Source organism: Etheostoma spectabile, chromosome 13 (assembly GCF_008692095.1).
Source record: "Etheostoma spectabile isolate EspeVRDwgs_2016 chromosome 13, UIUC_Espe_1.0, whole genome shotgun sequence".
NCBI classification, from domain to species: Eukaryota; Metazoa; Chordata; class Actinopteri; order Perciformes; family Percidae; genus Etheostoma; species Etheostoma spectabile.
In genome coordinates this window covers 22,203,221-22,223,220 of record NC_045745.1, presented here as the reverse complement: position 1 = coordinate 22,223,220, position 20,000 = coordinate 22,203,221, and the positions used below count along the sequence as shown (strand labels likewise).

At 40.3% G+C, this 20,000-nt stretch overlaps 2 protein-coding genes across 2 annotated transcripts in view; both read right to left on the bottom strand.

Annotated features, from left to right (window-relative positions):
* Positions 1-1,551, bottom strand: part of kl (klotho) — a 9,793-nt gene extending 8,242 nt beyond the window's left edge. The window contains exons 1-2 of the mRNA XM_032533855.1: positions 702-1,551; positions 1-161 (exon numbers count right to left, since the gene is read on the bottom strand). The exon at positions 1-161 is cut by the window's left edge and continues 270 nt beyond it. Coding sequence (XP_032389746.1) covers positions 1-161; positions 702-1,418 — 878 coding nt within the window. The 5' untranslated portion in view covers positions 1,419-1,551. The remainder of the gene's footprint in view (positions 162-701) is intronic.
* Positions 1,552-4,252: 2,701 nt separating this feature from the next.
* The window catches only part of pds5b (PDS5 cohesin associated factor B), a 35,022-nt gene continuing 19,274 nt past the window's right edge, over positions 4,253-20,000 (bottom strand). The window contains exons 12-35 of the mRNA XM_032533556.1: positions 17,624-17,775; positions 16,139-16,252; positions 15,860-15,941; positions 15,710-15,758; positions 15,331-15,470; positions 14,041-14,156; positions 13,778-13,883; positions 13,480-13,640; positions 13,206-13,329; positions 12,685-12,843; positions 12,491-12,559; positions 12,127-12,263; positions 11,774-11,897; positions 11,357-11,561; positions 10,912-11,026; positions 10,451-10,583; positions 10,199-10,318; positions 9,683-9,745; positions 9,422-9,567; positions 9,010-9,082; positions 6,311-6,723; positions 6,094-6,174; positions 5,212-5,305; positions 4,253-5,076 (exon numbers count right to left, since the gene is read on the bottom strand). Of these exons, the coding sequence (XP_032389447.1) occupies positions 5,044-5,076; positions 5,212-5,305; positions 6,094-6,174; positions 6,311-6,723; positions 9,010-9,082; positions 9,422-9,567; positions 9,683-9,745; positions 10,199-10,318; positions 10,451-10,583; positions 10,912-11,026; positions 11,357-11,561; positions 11,774-11,897; positions 12,127-12,263; positions 12,491-12,559; positions 12,685-12,843; positions 13,206-13,329; positions 13,480-13,640; positions 13,778-13,883; positions 14,041-14,156; positions 15,331-15,470; positions 15,710-15,758; positions 15,860-15,941; positions 16,139-16,252; positions 17,624-17,775 (3,009 nt within the window). The 3' untranslated portion in view covers positions 4,253-5,043. The remainder of the gene's footprint in view (positions 5,077-5,211; positions 5,306-6,093; positions 6,175-6,310; positions 6,724-9,009; positions 9,083-9,421; positions 9,568-9,682; positions 9,746-10,198; positions 10,319-10,450; positions 10,584-10,911; positions 11,027-11,356; positions 11,562-11,773; positions 11,898-12,126; positions 12,264-12,490; positions 12,560-12,684; positions 12,844-13,205; positions 13,330-13,479; positions 13,641-13,777; positions 13,884-14,040; positions 14,157-15,330; positions 15,471-15,709; positions 15,759-15,859; positions 15,942-16,138; positions 16,253-17,623; positions 17,776-20,000) is intronic.

Sequence of the window (20,000 nt, the reverse complement as noted above, 5' to 3'; positions counted from 1 at the left end):
AACCAGCCCAGGACGTGGTCCAGGGAGCACTGACACTCCCGCAGGCTTTCCAGGCGGGTACGGCTGGGCTTGATCCAGTGAGAGGCCAGCGCCATGGACAACCTGCCCTGCTGACGGGGCCGATAGTGGCGGTGGTAGAGATGCCATGCAGCAGCATGAGCCTGACGGAGAAACAGACAGAAGGACAGAAAGGGAAACGATGGGCAGACCAAGGGGAAGGAGGAGAAGAGGAGGTTGGAGAAGATGGAGAGGATGGTAGGTATAAAATGATGATGAAAGAGAAGGGAAGGGTTGGGAAGGACAAAAATTTGTCAAACTTTATTTAATTTAGGTCAGTGCAGTTCAAAGTTTTTCACAGGTGATGGACAAACTAGACTAATAAGACAATTGAATGATAAACAATCATTTACAGGGAGATTTCGGAACAAAATTTTAAAGATTGATAAAAAAATACAACACAAAACGTTTAAAAAATAGAAAAAGTGAAATAAGAAAAGAAACAAAAAATAGACAAACAGTGGTGGAACTGTACTCAAGTACTTTCTCCTTTAAATGATTGTGTGCTTTCCTAGAGTATTTCCATCTTATGCTTCTTCTTTTATTTTTTTACACCAATTCTGAGAGGAATATTGTACTTTTTACTCATTTACATGACAACTAAAGTTACAACATGTTTTACATTTAAATAACGAAAAACTCACCTTAAGGAGATTGTGTCCAACCCGGAACGGAAGATCGGGGTCGTTCTTTATCCCGGGAGCGACCACTCCGGTGCCATACCCGTGCCGTGCCACCACAAACGGGTTATCGATGGTGATCCAATACTTTACGTCATTCCCAAAAGTTTGAAAACAAAAATCAGCGTAGTCCCTAAAAATCCCCACGAGCTCCGGGTTGCTCCAGCCGCCGAGGGTCTGCTGGAGGTGGTCGGGCAGGTCCCAGTGGTAGAGCGTGACCACCGGCTGCACGCGGATCTCCCTCAACCTCTTGATGAGTGTCCGGTAGTAGTTGGTGCCGATTTCGTTGTAACTCCCGCGGGTGCCGTTGGGAAATATCCTAGACCAGGACAGTGAGAACCTGTAGTGGCTGACCCCAAGCTGCCTGATGGCTCGGATGTCGGCGTGGATGTTGTGATAGCTGTCGCTGCCAACGTCCCCGGTAGCCATCCGGTTCCCACCGCGCGTAAAAGTGTCCCAAACGGAGAGCCCCTTGCCGTCCTTCTCAAATGCGCCCTCCACCTGGTACGCCGCCGTTCCCACGGCCCATATGAAATCCCCGGGGAAGGTATCGTAGAGGAAAGCCTTGTCTCCTGGATAGGGCAGTTTACTGAAACGCCCCCATGTTTTCAAACCAGCGTTGGGCTTTGCGGCTGCAGAGGTAAAGCCGAGAAATATCAAAAGGGCGAGTAGACCACTCATGGTGCCCGTCAGTACTGGCTTCTGATGACTCTAATCGTCATTTCACCAGGCTTGGGGTCCTTCAGTGACCATACAGCGGGCTGTGTAGTGCAACCAGCCAGCTGTGAACCCACCACTCGCCACCTCTATAAATCTGTAAATTATTAGCCAAAGCACCTGACGCACAAAGGTCTCCAGGCACTACATGACACAGAGACTCATTAGTTTAAGTTGTAACCAAAGGGAAACAAGGAATCATCAGGTCATTTTATTAGTCTGTTAAAGTAAGGCCTCAGTCGTGCATTTCTACCCGAATTTGATAATACCCCATTTACAGGACAGAACAGGGAAATGACCCAGGTGCAAAAGCCTTAATATGATCTCAGCACCATTATAATACATCCTCATGTTGGCAGATAATCTCATAGCTACATTTAAATGTCACATTGTGTCAAGAGTACAAAAACCCATCTGCATTTCTCACTGGATCAAGTTCCGTCCAGTTCAGTCAGGAGCGTGGGCAGAGGAGAGCGGAGGGGGTGAGGAGAAGATATGCAAACAGCAGTCAGTGTAGGCTACCCTGCTGCAACAGGATAACAAAGACATTTGGAATAGTACAAAAAAAAAAAAAGAGGCTACATTTGAATAAATTATGAAGACTGATTGATAGAGGAGGTTTGTGTCTACCAACAATGTTGTATTATTACTACTATGCTTTTAACTTAAGGCATCTGTCCAACTGGTCACTTCATCCTGAGAGAGCCCCAACCTGGTATTGTATGAGCAATCTGCTCTTGCCCATTATTCCCCTTACAAAAACACATCCGATATCTCTCACTTAAATGTCGTTTAGACCAAAAAGCGGCCTGACTGTTTGAACTGGATTCATATCTAAATACTTCAAGTGTCTGGTGAAATCCGAAGTTATGTATTGGTAGATCTCCCCCTTTTTTTTGGAGGGATTGGTTGGAAAAAGGGAATTTTCACATTGGAGGACCTGTATCTCGGTGGCATATTGAAACCCTTTGAGGATGTGGTACAGCAATTTGGAATCCAAAGGGTCCAGACTAGTTTAATGATAGGCTAGCTTCACTTTGCCAGACCTTTCTCCATCAGCGCAGCAGAGGAGGGTCTGGCTAGTCCCCCTGATGCAGGAAAACAGACTCACCTGGCAGCCCAGCAGCCCTTTGTGATGTCATGGATCCCGTCATAGATTATAACCAGGGGCAAAACATAGTGTGGGAGTTTTTCCACCAAGCTGAGCTGCACTGGAAAGTTCACATCTCAAGTGTACACTTCTGGTCTCCATATACACATAACACAGGAAGAACACCATCAAGTGACGCTTAGCAGCACATGAGAACAAACTGGTTATGACGGGACGGCCTGTGTAGTAAATTAGATCCAATTCAAAAATACAGCTCATAAATCTGGCCTTAGAAGTGAAGAGGGTCTGACATGTTATTTAGATAGGGAAAACTAATATGTTTTGTGTACATAACAAAATCTCAAACCAAAGATAACTTGTGTGGCTCGTTATTTTAAGGAGGCATTAGCAGTTTGTCAAAAAAAAATATGAACTTGAAGTTGGTTAGGTCTTAGGATCGATTTAACTTTTCTGCCAGTTGATCATCAGTTACTAACCACATTAAAAACATGTACTGTGTGTGCCATTTAATGTAAAGCAATACCTTATACAAGCAATTCCTTCTGGTAGGGTCCAAAATCTTTAGAGGCTGTCTTGTCCCCTTTTCTTTCTTTAAGTTTGTGGCCTGACGAGACAAAAAAATATCAAAAGGAATTGTTCTTGTTCAGTGGCATTCAGCAGCTCTTACATGGTGAGCAGGTTTTGGACAAACCTGTGTCACAGATCCATACAACGTACTAATTATAAAGCAGGTATTGGCACAGAGTGTGTTTTTTAAATATGACAAAATAAAATTAGGCCCAAAACAGCCAGTACCCATACAAAAAAATCCAAAACAAAACAGTCACAATTGCCAATCTCTCCCTGCCATGTGGTGCTACTATGCATTTCAAAAAATTATTTTTCTGACATTTCTGATTGAAAACTTCCAATGTGCTTTTTTTTTATAGCAGCCATGTTAACTTCTCATAGTAGGAAAAGCTCAGGTGCTACTAATAACGTCTACAATGGATCTGTTCTATTCGAGTGTCCGAACCATGACCATGACAGTGTGAGAGCATGCACAATACTAAGACCCTGAAAATGAAGCGGCTAAATAAAAGATTAGCGTTTAGTAACCAGACATCTATGATCAGATCTAATGGCAGGTAGGTTATTACAACATGTAGCTAGGTAACGACAGCAACAGTAAGCCAGAGATAAACAGCTTTGAGCAGTGTCATTTGTGACCACCAATAACCAAAAAATGGGATAAGTAGCCTAGCTCCTCAGTAAGAAACATGCATTTATTTAGGTGTTTTTAATCACATTTGCGTGAATCTGACCATTAGATTGAGACTTGTAGATGTTGCCTAGCATCACAAGCAGAATAGATGAGACACACGTACTTAATATAAAAATCTAAAAAGCGATGCATTATCCATGGATCTAGGAGAATGTATTATCCCTTACTTACCTGGTAAAATATTTCAAAGGCATTGCATCTAAGACAGGCTAACAATGCTCTAAAAAGGCTCAATTATAGAGTCTTACATTTTTGAAACAAGATAAACTTAAAGCTGGTTTTGTGATACTATTTGTCACATTTTCTTCCCAATTTCCCTTACACCTGAAGGCATTCCAGCTCATCATCTCCTGTATGAAAAACAAACCGATTAATCCAAGATCCAAGAGAAAGAATCCGAGAAATAAAAAGAAATCGAGAAAGTCAGGTTTTATAGAGAATTATATTGATACAACGGAGGATCTGACTGGGTGGATGTGAAGCCATATTAATCAGCAGTGACAAACACTAAAACCACAGCTGCTCATGACTTCCATCTACCAGTAAGTACAAACCTAAAAATGAGACGCACACTACAATCTTTTCCACACCAGAGGCAACTCTACATTTGGACAGCTTTGACATGTTTCTTTTTTTTTTTTTTTTTTTAATTTTCAATACATTGTATAAAAGGTATTAATAAACAGAGCTGTAAACAAAATCGCACATTTTCTTTTTAAGTAAAAGGACACAATTAACGTCACAAAAAAGATAATGGTTAATCTCTTTCGGTTTTTGAAAGTGTGACACAGAGGGAATGATTGATGAGCAATATTGCTTTATGGAAGCACTTTAATAATATCAGCGGGTAAAAGGCTTTACAGCATCCTCCCAGTCAGCATCAAACACAACAACAGAACATGAAACAGACATAAGAGACTATTTACAAGAGTGATCTTTTTTGATTTTCTGTTAAAATTATTTCTACTTAAATGTGGCGAACATCATCACAATGCAACACAATGCAACAACCCACAGCTAATGATACCAATGTACTGATGTAGTGTGCATGTGGTATATGCAAGTGTGTGAATTTGTGTAACAGTAGGAGCTTCGGCATTTGAAAAGTTTAAAAAGTTCAATGTCCATATTTTTTTCCCTACGTCATTCCTCCACGACTTTAGAGTAGACGTGCCACTTTTGTTTGTCCTCCATGTCCATGTTTATTTTTTTGCTCATCTTCTTCGCCCTGCTGCCTTCTTGCGACCCTAGGGGAGAACAAAAACACAACAGTTGGGTGAAAACTTTTGAGAGAAAACAGAGCATATAAATTCCTGCACACTTCTTACATTAGTCTAAAGCCCAGTATTCCCAGATACGATTCATGTAAAAACTTCCAATACCTTCGGTGTTGGCTCGTCCTCTTGCTCCTCCTCCTCTTCATCATCTTCCTCAGAGTCATCTTTAGCAGCAGCTGCCTTCGATCGCCCACCGCGCCTGGATGCCAAAGAGGGGGGACACAGAGGGGTGAATCGGAATGCCTCGGCAGGCCAAAGGGAGACATTGGTAAATGTAGAAAACATCATCACCACCACCCACCGAAGCGCAAAGCTGCAGCCTGGCTCAACGCAGAACTTTCTTATTTAAAAGTATCTCAAAATATCACGCACCAGGGTCTTTGGCAGAACAGTAATTCACACATACCCTGCTGGCCAGTAAGATTCAATAACGCTTTAAAATGTTTACTGGTGATCTAGATTGTGTTGCACTGCAGGATGAATCAAATTAATAATAAATATATGAAAACTGTGCAGACTCACCTTTCTTACCCTTAAACTTTACCCTCATTTAACCAAAATACATTAACTGAAGGGAGACCGACAAAATGTGAGCCAAAATGTAATTAAGGAAATGGCGTAGTAAATGGACAGATACATTTACAATTTTGTAGTTTTGTGACAAAAAGTTTTGTCATTACTAGGACGACATGGCAGTAAAGTTTTGTGCATTTCATGGAATATCATATAAGCAACAATCCGAAGATTTTTCTATATGAAAAATGTATTTTGAATAAGAAAAACGATGTTGAGTTTCAAGGGTTATTTTTGAAGATTACGCTAGGCTGGTCTATTAAATTACTTTACAAAACAGTGGCAGGTACGCAAATACAAACAAAATTTGATACACAAACAATATTCCAAAACCTTCACTGTGATGTTAAAAATGTGTGCTGGAGTTATGCAACAACCTGGAAGATCACAAAGTTAGTGTACAGTACATCTTACACTGGTTTCTTGGCAGGAGGCTGAGCCGATTTGGGTGGACGTCCTCTCCTTTTTTGCGGTGTGGACTCAGCTGACTCTGTGCTGTTAAACGAAGACAAAATGCAAACAGAGTTTAAAACAAATTTATCTTGCTGACAGACTTCACATTGCTAACAGCTGTGTAATTAGTGAAGCTAACTGAACATCTTTGAAGTCATTTATGGATACGGTTTCTTACCCTTGTGATCGCCGCGGTGCTCTGGCTTGCCTGCCTCCCTTGGGCTTCAACTCCAGATTTTCACTGCTCCTATCATCCTCTTCGTCGTCCTCCTCCTCTGCTTCCTCCTCCACCTTCTCCTCTTCCTCCTCCTCATCATCTTCTGGTGGTGGAGCTGCCTTCTTTCGCCCCCTCTTCCCCTTAGCAGGAGTATCCTGACTGGCAGTAGCAGACTTTGGAGGCCGGCCCCTGCGTCCTTTTTTCGGCGGGCTGTTCTGTTCATCCTCTGGCCGATTGTCCTCGTCCCACTGTTCCTCAGACTCAGCCACCGCAGTTGTGTTGGCTGCCGTCTTCTTGCGTCCACGCTTTGGTTTGTTGTCCTGGTCATCACTGGAGGTCACGCCACGTTTGCGACCGCGGGGCTTTTCTATATCCTGCAAAAGACAGAACAAATAATTGAGGGCTGATGGCTGGGCTGCAGCTATCGATTCTTTCAGTAATTAAATTTTTTACCGATTATTCCAATGATTAATCGAGTAATTGGATAAGAAAAAGTTTTGTTTTACTGAAGAGCAATAACATACAATAGTTTAATTTAATTAATAGTTTTATTTTAATTTTTGGAAAAAGCAACATTTTTATTGCCTACTTTGCTTACAATATCATCTCTCCAAAAACTAAACAGCAAGTGCACTTAAGTGCCATATTACATTGTTTTCTGAAATACAATTAACAACCTCAAACTAAAGCACACATTAAACATACATAAACATTACCTTAATACATAAACTACAACTTTCAACCTGAGACTGATCTGTATATAGGCATATATGTTCATTTTAATTCTATTCAACCTATTTTCAATTATATATTTGATTACAAGGTTGCACAGCTCTGTTACACACTTATGCTAGTAGATCGTTGATCAGCTGTTTCTCCGTGAAGAGAGAGAGAGTGGTGCGCAATAATGAGCTGTTTTTTTTCCGAAGGGATACAAGTTGGCTCTTTAGATTAAATTGTGGTCACAACACCACTACGTTTTCTTGTCTTTGATTTTGGTAGTTGTGTTTGTTGTAGTTTCATCGTCCATAAAACTCAAGTTAAATTCAATGTATTCAGTTGAGATGCTGAAGCATTGACGTGCTATTTTGGACACTTTGTTGTTTTCTCTCGTCTCTTCTCTTAGTCCCTTACACACTTTCTTGATTTTGTAAACAGTCTTCACGGCATGTGTCACAAGTGTCAGCCTGGTGTGCAACAGTAATAACCCTCACTGTGAGCCACACAACCTTGGTAACGTTAATTAAACAAAGCTTTGAGGCAAATCATTTTTGCATCGAGGATTTTTAGTAATCTAACTATTTGAGTTACTCAAGGAATCGTTTCAGCCCTAGCTGACTATGCTTCCTGCTGTAGCCTATGTGGACCATGATTTGTTTTGTGATTAACATATACATCTTGACACTTTTCTTAATGACAATGTCTTTTTTACCCCGGGAAAGTTAGTAGTCCATTTGCATTTGAAATGTATGATACATTGATACTTTTTGCTCAAAGACACCCATCAGAAGATAACATTATATGTGACTTTTTGGAGAAGAGAGAATGTCTAACACAAAGACAAAATGATGTACGCAGTAGGTCTGGAGGCTGTCATGATAGTTTACACAACGTGTACTTGCTAATCCTATCTTGACTTAAACCAGCAGGTGTTTACACAGTACAATCAAAAGCACAGAGCTAGAAGGGTTTATGACTGGAAACACTTAACTGGATCACAGCAACATGACCATTTGTACTTGTTCTAAGCTACTGTGTCATTTGATTATTTGTCCAGTCAAACTATAAAACGGATTAAGAAAATTCCAGTTTTTCATGGTTTTTAATATTTGTTCATATTTGCCATTACAAATCTCATTTATATACAAAAAAGCCTACTTATTTTTGCTTTTTTATCCTGTTGGTGTATTGGGTGTTCTCATAATGATAATTTATAGTTTATTAATCTTGCAAGGGATATTACAATGTTTTTCACTCTGTTATTATACACATTACAAACAGGCCTGAATTACACACACATGCTCAGTGACTATACATGCACTAATGGAGAAATGTCAGAGTGAGGGGGCTGTAGCTGTCGATGGACGCACCTTGGCAGTGCCCAGGAGGTGAACTTGCACCTCTGCAGCAATGATTCCACCCCCATACTTTGGTAGTATGGGGACTTGTATTAGCAACCCTCGGGTTCCAACCCAAATCCCTACAGACTGAGCTACTGCCACCCTCGTTATCAAAACTAAATTACAGCCATGAGAAGGAAATAAAGCTTTAGTTCCTAGAACTAGAGTTGTCCAAATGTGATAAAAAATAATTATATTTCCAACTAGGGAGGAATATTATCAAGAGGAGTATGGCTGGGAGATTCTGTCAACATATAATATCCCAAGAAACAAATAACTCATTACTGTGAAATTTTCGGGGTAATTACTGGAGTTTTTAAGACAATGTGTATAAACAAGATGGTCTGAAACTCCCATTAGTAATGATTAGTACTAATGGCCAAGCAGATGTTAAGTGTCACTATGACACAACAACTTCAAATTATCAGACAAACCAGCTTAGTACCTAAAAAGACAAAATTAAAGCGCTGTTGCTCTATTATATCTACCAGTCTCACGTCACAGAGGATATTCTAGCCATATAAAACAAGGTTTTAATACCTTGTCAGTGCTGTCTGCTCTTGTCAGGCTGATGTCCTCATTTTCACTGTGATCCATTTCTGTGCTGTCATGCCTGAAACATAGCAATTATTAATGGTTACTTACTTTTGTACATACAAAAAGAAAAAAGAATGCAGCTCAAGGTGCAACAAGTGCAAAGATACAAAAGCCATGTCTTTTGGGGATCCTGTGCAGTTTATTAGCATATATCAGCAAACACGTTTCTTTATTTTCCATTTGACAAATAAGTAGATCCAGAGTACTTTCTATGTAGGTTCAGAGATCAGAGGACCTGAATGTCTGGAACTGGATGAGATTTAGCGTCTTTGTCAACAACATTTAAGCAGGGTAACGACTTGTTGACATCAGGGTTTGAACTTTAGGGTGTGTATGTGCAATACGTGTCTTATACCTGGTCTTGCTGCGTTGTGGGGAGCCTGGGTTGGACGAGGGGTCATCGTTGCTGGCAGTCTCCATACGAGAAGCTTTACTCTGGATCGGTTTCCCCGCCGACGACAGGGGCTTGTTTACTGCCCCCAAGACGTTAGCAGATTTGGGCTTGAGGAGGGAGGGGCAAAAGATGACATGAGTTTGATATGTGTTCCATCCAACAATGCCCAGAAATTAGATGCAAAAGCAAACATTACTATTTCAGAAGTTTGATTAAGCTTACCTTTCCTGGTGTGAAGAATGACTTCATCTCTGGTGGAAGATAATTTTTTGTGTTGTTGAAATTCTGAAACAGAGAGAAATCTTATGTCAGAGCATTTGTTGCTTGCGACTGAAAACACAAGCTGAGGATTATGAGAAGGTTTGCTTTTGCCAAACAATCTCATAAGTCAAAATGTGTGCCAGCTAAAACCCCAAAACTGGTTAAGGCACTGAAAACCAAGTTATTACCAGCTACCACAATCAGGAAATCACAAGTAATCGGTGTTAATCTTTTAATGAACAATTTAGTATGTGCACTTTTCAAAGTGATGCATATGTGTATATTAGTACCTGTGACACACAAAAGGATGTGTGAACCATCATTTAAAAAAAATCAAAGAGAAGAAAAGGTTTTCTGATCTTACTAGCAGCTTAGCTATTGCTATTAATGTCCATAAAGAAGAATGTAATAGAAACTGCTTTGCTGGAAATTAAATATGGAATCTTCTGGAAAATGCTTTGAAGTGCAGAAACAAACCTTGTCGGGTTTGGTGAAGAAGCATGAAGGCAGCACAGGGTCTTTTGGGGACTCCAGACTGTAGGTGGTGCTCTTTGACATGATAATGTGCATGGCTACATCACACACTGTGTAGAGTTTCTGTACAGGAAAGACACAAAGTCTAGTTAGAAGGATGGTACTCAGGATGGTAGATATAGCAGTGAAATAATATGTGCCATCCATATCCATATATCTACACAGTGAACATGAACTTGCAGATGAAATGTGTACCTCGTTGGTTTTGGAATCACTGGGGGACTGGGCATCTTTCGTCTGTTTGATATTTTCCACCATTTTCCTTATGAAGGCATGGCTGTTGTTCTCATTCTTTGCCATGATAATCTCCAGGACAAACCACAGAGCCCTAATAAGGAGGGGAAGTTTGACATCAGCATGCAGGACTTAAACCATATGATGTAAAATTTTCCTTTTAAGTTCAAGTTCTTGCACTAAACTGAAGATGCAATTCATGAGTAATGGCAATGATAAAATGGTAATAGCACCAAGTATTCTCTATTGGGGGAAAAAAGTTGATATTATTCTGTGCCTAGTGTTTTTACAGCCAACATAGCTGTGTCCCCCATAAATATGACTCTGTAATGTAAATACCAGGTTGTAATGTTCCACATTAATGTTTCAATTTATAAAATGTGTATTTCTCTTAACCAGCAACTTTCCCAAACAAAACTTACTCTTTAATTTCTTTGAGCTGCTCAATGTCCTGTACTTTAACATAGTCTGGGTCATGGGCCAGCAGGTGGATGGTGTAGGGTACCACATACTCCGGCAGCAGAGAGAACAGCTTGTCTGTTAGAACACACAAAGGAACCATTACCACTTCACAACAGTGCTAATGATTACTGCCATGTGCCCTGAGGAGCACTATAAGGAGAGCAAAATAACTTATCAATTCCCTTTCCCCTGTCAAATTTCTTTTTAATGTCCTCTTCATATCACTTATTTTCATCCCTACATTTGAAACATGCTCACACACCCACCCACACCCACACCCACACCCACACCCACACAATTACAGACTTGTATCATGCTACAGACTTTTTGTAGCTGCTTCAAAGATTAAAAGACAAAACAATTGTCAGATTTCATTTAAAAATTGATTTTGTTCAGTTTCTTTACCGCTGATGGCGGCGTGCTGTTTGAGGTACTCTCTGCGTATGTTGACATTTTTCACCAGGCACTGGCGTGCGTGAGCCCTCCTTTCCTTAACAGGGTCCTTGGCACACAAAGCAAACACTGCCATGTATTCCAGCGGCAGACGGAGGCGGCAGAGGCCCCGGTGGAGCTTCTGGGAAAAACATTGTCGCACCTGGTAGCATTCATCCTAGAGCGCAAAGAGAAAAACGCACAGAAAACAGTGGCAATAATAAAGAGGAGAAATGACATTATAAAACGGTTATGGGGAGAGAGAGTAGGGGGAGAGAGTGTAGGGAGAGAAAAAGAAACCCCAGTAGTAGTGCATAATTTCAAAACATTGAGAACAAAAAGAGCCCTAAAACACGCATAAGCTTAGCATGAAAAATGTAGACTTCTTACATTTATGACAAGAGCACAAAGCTGATATTGCTCCAGTGTGATGATTTCATGATAGCAGGGCTCCTGTGCCAGCTTCAGTAGGGCGCACGCAGCTGCCAGCCGCAGCCTCGACATGTCTGGTTTACTGGGGGACAAGGGGAAGGAGCAGAGGAAACAAAAGTAAACAAGGATTTCTTGATTCATCTGCAATGTGTTACAGTTTGACAACCCCCTAGGTTCCACAATTAAAATCCAGCACTTCACTGAAAATTGTATGATTATTATCTGAAGACAAAGCTTTCTCTGAGATGCTAAAAAGGCTGACACACAGAGGACCCTTTGTCTAATAAAAGAGTTTAGGCTTTGTCATTTACCCCATCTTGCCCTGTTCGGTTAAATCTCCGTCACTGTGTAGAATTGCAGTCAGCATCCTCAGGGTGGAGTTGCCTGATTTGCTCTGGTTGTTCTTTACGCCTAGTAACCACCGCACCATAAGCTTTATGCCCTGGATCTGAATGGAGGAGGGCGAAAGGTCAAAAATCAGTTTTGGGTTAATAAAAGTGCAAAATTTAAGTTACATTTCCCCTGATACTGATTTTTGTATCGTTAAGATAAATAAAGCAAGATTGTGTTGACATGATAATTAACATGACAATTCTTTTTAAAAGAGACAATCAGTAGTACTAGTAGTAGTAGTACTAGTACTAGTAGTAGTAGTAGTAAGTGTTCACTGCTGACCTTGGCCAGAGTCTCCGGGGACACTTCATCATCAGGAACCCAAAGTTTGGTTGTTTTCTTGCCTGGGACCTACAGGCAACACAATCATGCGCTTTTATAAAAACAACTACATTGTGGTCCTTTAACCCATCAAATCAGACAGTATACAAAAAGTGATGAAATGTGTTTTTCTTTGTAATATAAGATTAGTGTACCCTGTCATTCATGAGCAGATCCTTCACAATAAAGTTGGCGACTAGAGATTTGAGCGGTGCTGCAAACTGTTCTGGGGCCAGCTGAGCCAGGTGACCCAGGGTGGTCAAAGGAGTGATGAGCTGCTCCAGGTTAGCAGGGTCCAGGCCTTTGTGCAGAGGCTGAAGAAACACATAACATTTCATTGACTGCTTGATCCTAGGTCAGACATGCAGATCTACTGGTAAACAAAAACATGGACATTAAATTATATCCGACAAATAGTTCAGGTTTAGGGGGTCGTGTTCATCATTTATTCATCAATCAGTGTGTCATTATTTCATTTATTGGTGTAGTTGAGAACTGATTTCACCTCAAGGCGGTTTCTAAATATTTCAGACACATTTATCATATTATCATAATCGGTTTCTCTGCATTAAAAAAATGAAAAGGCTTTGCAAAGTGTGTCAAACCAGGAGATACACACAACTTTTCCTTTTATGTGTAAAACAAGTATAAAACCAAACAGACGGGACTGACTGACCTCAAAGATTTGGGCGAAGTGTGTGTCTCTGTTGGTGAACATGGTGTTTATGCAGTGGATGGCATACTTGGCCTGGCGAGGGGGGCCTCTCTTGGCTTTGGCCTGCAGTACCGGCAGCAAAACACTTGGGGGAGAAAGCAGGAGAACACCATTACAAACCATAGAAAGTGTTGTCATAAGTGTAGTATGTCTGATAAAACATGAGTGTGACAGCACACATTATAATTTAAGCCAGAGAATGACTGAAAGCATTAATCAGCAAATTAATACATACGATTTGATGTGAGGGAAACTCTCTTCCATCTTGCTGCCTGTGTTCTTGAAGATCTGCAGCGCAGCCTCCGCAACCTTCTCGTCATCCATCTTCAGACAACCCAACAGGGATTCAAACGTCTCTGCAGAGTGGAATGACACCGGGTGGGTGAACGACAGCACCTGTGTGGGATGAAAAACAAAGGGTCAATCCGCAAAAAAATTATTTCCCTAATATCATCATAAAACATGTAGAATTTTTTTTTAAGTCTAGAATTGGTTGTATCACTATAACAACTGCTGCTGCCAGTGTTTTTTACCTTCAGCAGTTCCAGTCCTGCTCTGATGGCCTCTTCAGTGGGGACACCCTCCTCCTCATCATCAGCTGTTCCATCTATAGATTTGTTAACCTGTTTTATCAAAGCACTGATAGATGGTGGTAGAGATTTTAAAAAAAAGAGAGAGAGAGCTATAAACAAAAGAGCAGCGCGGAAATAGTTATGTTTAGCTGCCTTTAAAGCAACGTTGGAAGCAAAAAAACACCCCCACACACACACACACACACACCCACACCCCTACACACCTGATGGATTCTGTGTCGATGTGTACAGGAGCAATTCTCTCCAGCAGGAACTTGACCATTTCCAGAAATGGATTGCTGGGCTGTTTGGGGCTGCCGAGCTTTTTAGTGATGTCTCGCTGGAAATGTGACAAACAAATGATAATATTTCTAAATAAGATAATGACACTGTAAAGAAGGATAACCTGACAATCCCTCTGTCTCACATGTGTCATTTTTAGTCTCTACAACATTCTGTGGGCCTAACTACTATAACTTTATCGGTTGGTCAAATTACTACAAATACTATATGGCTCTGTTTGGACATGCACCCATTAACGCTAATCTTTTGGCAATTTAACATTGTTCTCGTGTCTGAATAACCCACGTGGTCACTTTTACGTAAAAGTTATGACGCTTATCTTACTAGGTTGGACTAACACTTGCGTACGACTTTAACACAACAAGTCTTAACTGAATGGTGTCAAATTAATGCAAAAGCTGCAGCAGCACAAGATGAACAAAGCACCAGAGAGAGATGTGTTTTTCCTTCTATAACCACTATAAATTGATTCCTTATAATCTTTTATGCACAAAATCTGTTTAAAAGGTCCTATGACGTGGTGCTTTTTGGATGCTTTTATATAAGCCTCAGTGGTCCCCCTAATACTGTAGCTAAAGTTTCTTTCCCGAAATTCAGCCTTGGTGCAGAATTGCAGCCACTAGAGACAGTACCACAATGAGCTTTCTTAAGACGTGTCATTTCTGTGTCTGTAGCTTTAAATGCTATTTAGGCGGAGAGATGCGAGGGTAGGTGGAGGGTGGAGGTGTGACCTTGACCTACTGCCATGCTTAGCTCGTTTACAAGCCATGATGTCTCTCTCTTTCTCATGGGTGGGTCAAATTCTCTGGGCGGGCAAAGCAGAGAAAAGGGGAGGTAATTTTGCCCCTTATGACATCATAAGGGGGGGGAGGAGAATTCCAAATCCTGAGCTTACTTCCCCCCCTCAAAGGTTGAGCAGGATACACAGGGCTCAGGTTAAACCTAGCACCATGCTAGCCATTTGGGGACCATAGGCATATTAGGGGAACTCATTAATGTTGAAAAAAAACTCATAAAATGAATTTTTCATGCCATGGGACCTTTCATAAACTAGGAATTTTAAGGGTGTAGAGATCGATGTTCTCATATAAAGGCATGAAACAATTTCCCCCTTGGGTTTCAACCAGGGCAAGATAGGTTGAAAAGGCAGTGGAGGGATGGTTGCACTTCATCTTATGGCACTACACTTGAACAGAAATGCCAAGACTCACCACACAGACTTCCGCTTGCTTGCAGGAACACGAGGGGCTGACCAAGGTTTCTAACTGATCTCTGATCCGCTCGTCATCATCCAGGACCTGAGCAAGCTTCTTTACAAAGTCCTGAGCCTTGCCTGGGTCTGGCAGGTTTCCTATGGACAAAGAATTTAAAAAAACAAAAAACAAAAAAAAGGGGTGATGTTGACAAGGAATACATTTGAAACAAAAGGTAGCTAGGTCATCCTGTTTGAGCAAATTTATTAGAAATGTTGTTCTTTTACTTTCTCTTCAGCTATAAGTGAAAAGATTCAGCGGCAGTACGAGTTGGTAATTCAAACAAGTAGATGTAGGGTTTCTGAAAGAAACTCATTTGATGTGTGATGTCTCTTACTTGTGATCACCATGACTTTAGCGAATACGGCCTTGCTTGATGCTTCAGACTACAAACAAACACAAAACAACAGAAAGAATAGTTTAGAAACATTAGGCGAGGGTACATTAACCCTCGGCTTGTTTTTTGTTCACTGCTTCAGTGAGTTACCTTGGGTTTTTTGATCAAGTCTAGCAGGTCTTTCACATGGTGTCTCAGCAGATTCTGGCACTTCCACATCTCATTCAAAGCTCTGACAGTCAGAGGAAGAAGAGTCAAAGGACGGAGAGAGAAACGAATGATGAGAAAAAAGCAGTACAGTAGAAAAATAAAGGCCTTCCTCCTAAACATTTATTCCAGAATGTTCAAATTTGGCATAATCTTAAGACTCAATTTGATCGGTATTAACTAATGGGCTATATTGATGTTATATATGTAAGAACGACTTACTTGACTGCATTTGTGTCCAGGGTGGCATACAGGTAGTAAAGACACTTCATCCTCTCGGTGGTTTCCAGGTTGTGAGGAACCATGTACTGGGCAAAGACCCGCTCCACCAGCAACCTGTGCACATGGACAGGAACATTTCAGAAGAAATTAACATTGAAATGAAGAATATCATTGGAATATAACATTTTGTTTTTCCTAGTTTAGGGTCTGAGTTGAGAGCCCCGGCAGTCATTAAGCTACCATTAGGTTTGTGTAATAGGATTATCTACAATAGAGTCTGACATTAAGGCAGCTCAGGAAAAAATGCCATTAATGATTTAGGAAAGCCATAGAAAAAAAGAAGTTGGGGCAAAAAATAAAAACACATTACTATTTATAAGTTCCTGAATGTTTTATCAAATATTTATGCATGAATGAGATTATAGTCCATCACTGGCCACTGGCAATTTCTAACCAAACATATCAGAGTAGACTAATTAAATAGACATGACATGCTTTCTCAGTGGTGGAATAATCTCAGATTTCAGTAACTCTCATAATAAAAACGGGACATTTTTAAATGCTTTGTGTCCTTAAAATTTGGATAATTCAATTTCAGAGGTTTTATGAAAAAATTTGCTAAGCATGGACAAGTATGTCAACGCTGCCCGGCTTAACTTTCATACAGTTACACATTCAGGAACTGCCTGTTACAATACAGACTTTTCCTGTTGGTAGCTGTGCAGCTCCACTACAGCACTGTAAATCAAAAGATAACCACACCCACAGGCAGTGTTCTGTAGCCAGATCTAAAGCTATGACTTTGTTGGAGGTGTCTTTCAGGCTTTTTTTGGTGGTGCCCACTATGCCTCAACATGGCTCATCTATGGCTGCAGTACTTCAGCTAGTGACATTTTGCAGAATGACTACAGACAAACCTCATGTTATGCATGTTTAGGTGGAGAAACAATAACACACCAACTTATCCAGTTAAAAGTAAAGCAAGTGATGCCGCAGTGTGTTGTCTAGCTCCTTGCAGATAAAAAACATTTACATTTTACTAGCATCGACTGCTTTACATTTTGGTGCCCTCAAGCTTCTGTAGGTGGCGTCTCTTTAACTGCAGTGAGAAATAATTCAAGTCTAGAAAGAAGCCTTTGCTTTTTGGATTCTGAAGAACTGATGAAAAATGTTTGGCACATTGCCAAAGTCGGCTGTAAAACATCTCATCTACATTCGGCTAGTTATCCATAGAATAAAACACATTTATCAAACAAAATGAAATCCAAGATACATTACCAATAGCTCAAGGCACGCACGAAAGCTGTTGTGCAAATGAAGTGCACCCGATTCATGTGACTCAGTGAGCCTAATCAGCATCTTTTATGGAACAAATTTAAATGCTCTACCTTTTAAACACTTACCCCCAGGTATTAAATGCTTTACTAAAATTTATAAAAAGGCCCTACTTTTTAATAGCACTGACTGGAACACATGCACACAGACCTGTCATCGATACTGTTCTGGTAGTAGATGTGGAGCAGCTTGTCTTTGATCCAGGAAATCTGTTTAGAGGCCTCCCTCCCTCCCTCTCCCTGTAGCGAGTACTTCCTGTAGATGGATGCCAGGCCCATCATAGCCTCCTTACGTACACGCCACTGATGAAGGAGGAAAGAAAATAATAATGGAAGAAAGGTTACAATCATGACTACTAGTAAAATTGAAAATCTATGAGAAGCTACTGTACAGTGGCTGTAGTACAGTAGTCCCCAAAAGAAAACTTGTCACACAACCAAGGTTGGGCAATTTAAATGAGATACACAGATCATTGTAGGCATGGGCCCTACCATACTGTTCTCACATTCTATTATTTGCCTTTACCTACATAGTCATTATTAGCGATGTAACAGTTATAGGGACCAAAATTATCACGGTTTTCAGTATTATTACGGTATTTTTAAAAGTGTGTTCAATATGTTCAGAAAGTACTGATAGGCCTACATAAGCTGACATAGTTTCAAAAAGTGTAAAAGAGTTTATTATATTACAAAAATATAGGCAATAGGTTTGAAAAAAACAATTGAAAACTGGCTGCTGAAACACTGGCTGGCTGTAGCTGGTTTTCGGTAAGAACTTGAACCAGAAATGTCTGACTTTAAGATCCAGGAAGATTTATTTACAACTCCAACACATGTTAAGCAAATAATAATTTGACTTACTATGAACATTTACCAAATATAAATCTTTACATTCATTTCTCTGAAATAATTAACATGTAACATATTGCTCAGTGACACAACCTGAGAATACGTCACATCTACTATAGCACACATATCCATAACGGAGCAAACAGCGTAATACACCTTTAATAGCTAAGCACGTGCTAGCACAGGCTAGTCTGTTTACTGGCGATTGCATTTTGCTAGCAAATAGCTATCACAACCTGAGTGTCAACACATGGCTGCACAAGTTATATTAAACAATCTGCATATATGTAATCTATGCAATTACAATCCCAAAAACAGCAATATTATCAAGGCGAAAATATATCTCTCTCTCCCTCTCAAAATAAATGTAATGTCATAACAAGGGCTAAATGTGTCCACATAGCAGAAAACTTATTGAAATATGAATAAACGTAGATAACGTTTACACAGATAACAAGGCAGTAAAACCCATGACAGTGTAGCTAGCTAAAAAAGTCCAAACACAGAAAATAAAAAAAGTCTGTTGTCCAGCTGCCACATTATGTCCCCTTCTCCTATTTGAGCGCAAGTGCTTGGCAGGAGATCAAAGCGATAACTCTCATCACAGATATGTCAATCATTGACGGAAGTTAATAAGAAAATTTGAAACTCTGATCAACAAATCAACAAGCTACACTTCTTGAGAACATACACAAAAAAAAAAAAAAAAAAAAAAAAAAAATAACAGAGACAAAGCTTTTATTAGCCAAACATAGCCAGATAGTTAGACTAAAGAGACAAGTGCTCCCTCAGAGGAAACTTCACAGGAAGCAGCAGCAGACTTAAATATCGAGAGCTGTTAGCTGTAGATAGCGAGGAAAGAAGACATTGGTGGTGTGGAGACACTTTAGCTACTTAAAGTAGGGTGACCAGACGTCCCCGGTTTCCGGGGACAGTCCCCGAATTTGGCGACCTGTCCCCGGTTTTCACTGTGACTGACAGACCCGAAATTGGAATGAAAGAAAGAAAATACTGACAAAACGTAGCCGATAGTCGCACACCCTACACGCAGGCTCAAGGCAGCCAGAGCCAGCGCTGCTCAGAGATGTTTTAGAAGCCGTATTTCACGATGCTAAAATCACTGATTATTTACATGGAGTCCGGTGGGTTTAGCGAACGCAAATTTGCAGACTTTTGTTTTAAAAAGGATCTTAATCTTTAACAGAAAGGTCGACCTCCTTAGAAATCCTTTCCATAATGTTGTCAGACACTTAGAATATTAATATGAGTCTGTTAGCAGCTAAACGAGCACTTTTACGAACGTAAATACAAGCTGGACAATTATCCTATTAACTTACATTGTAGCTCGTTTCTGCCGACCGGAGCGATCTCGTTTAATACTGCATCAATGTCAAAGGAAAATGTCCTCAATAGTTTTTATTGTATCTGATTCTCAAGGAGCTGATGCAGAAACAAGCCTTGAGCAATAAAGCAAAAGCTGTCAGTAGTTCAGTACATTACAGCATTATGAAATATTGAGACTTTCTATCTTGAAATATTAGGAGTTTCTATTTTGAAATATTAGGACGTTTTATCTTGAAATATTAGGACTTTTTTTATCTTGAAACATTCCCCTCTGAGTGTTCCCGTTTTGAGTTTAAAAAAAGTAAAAACATTACTTGTTTCGGAGGTAAATA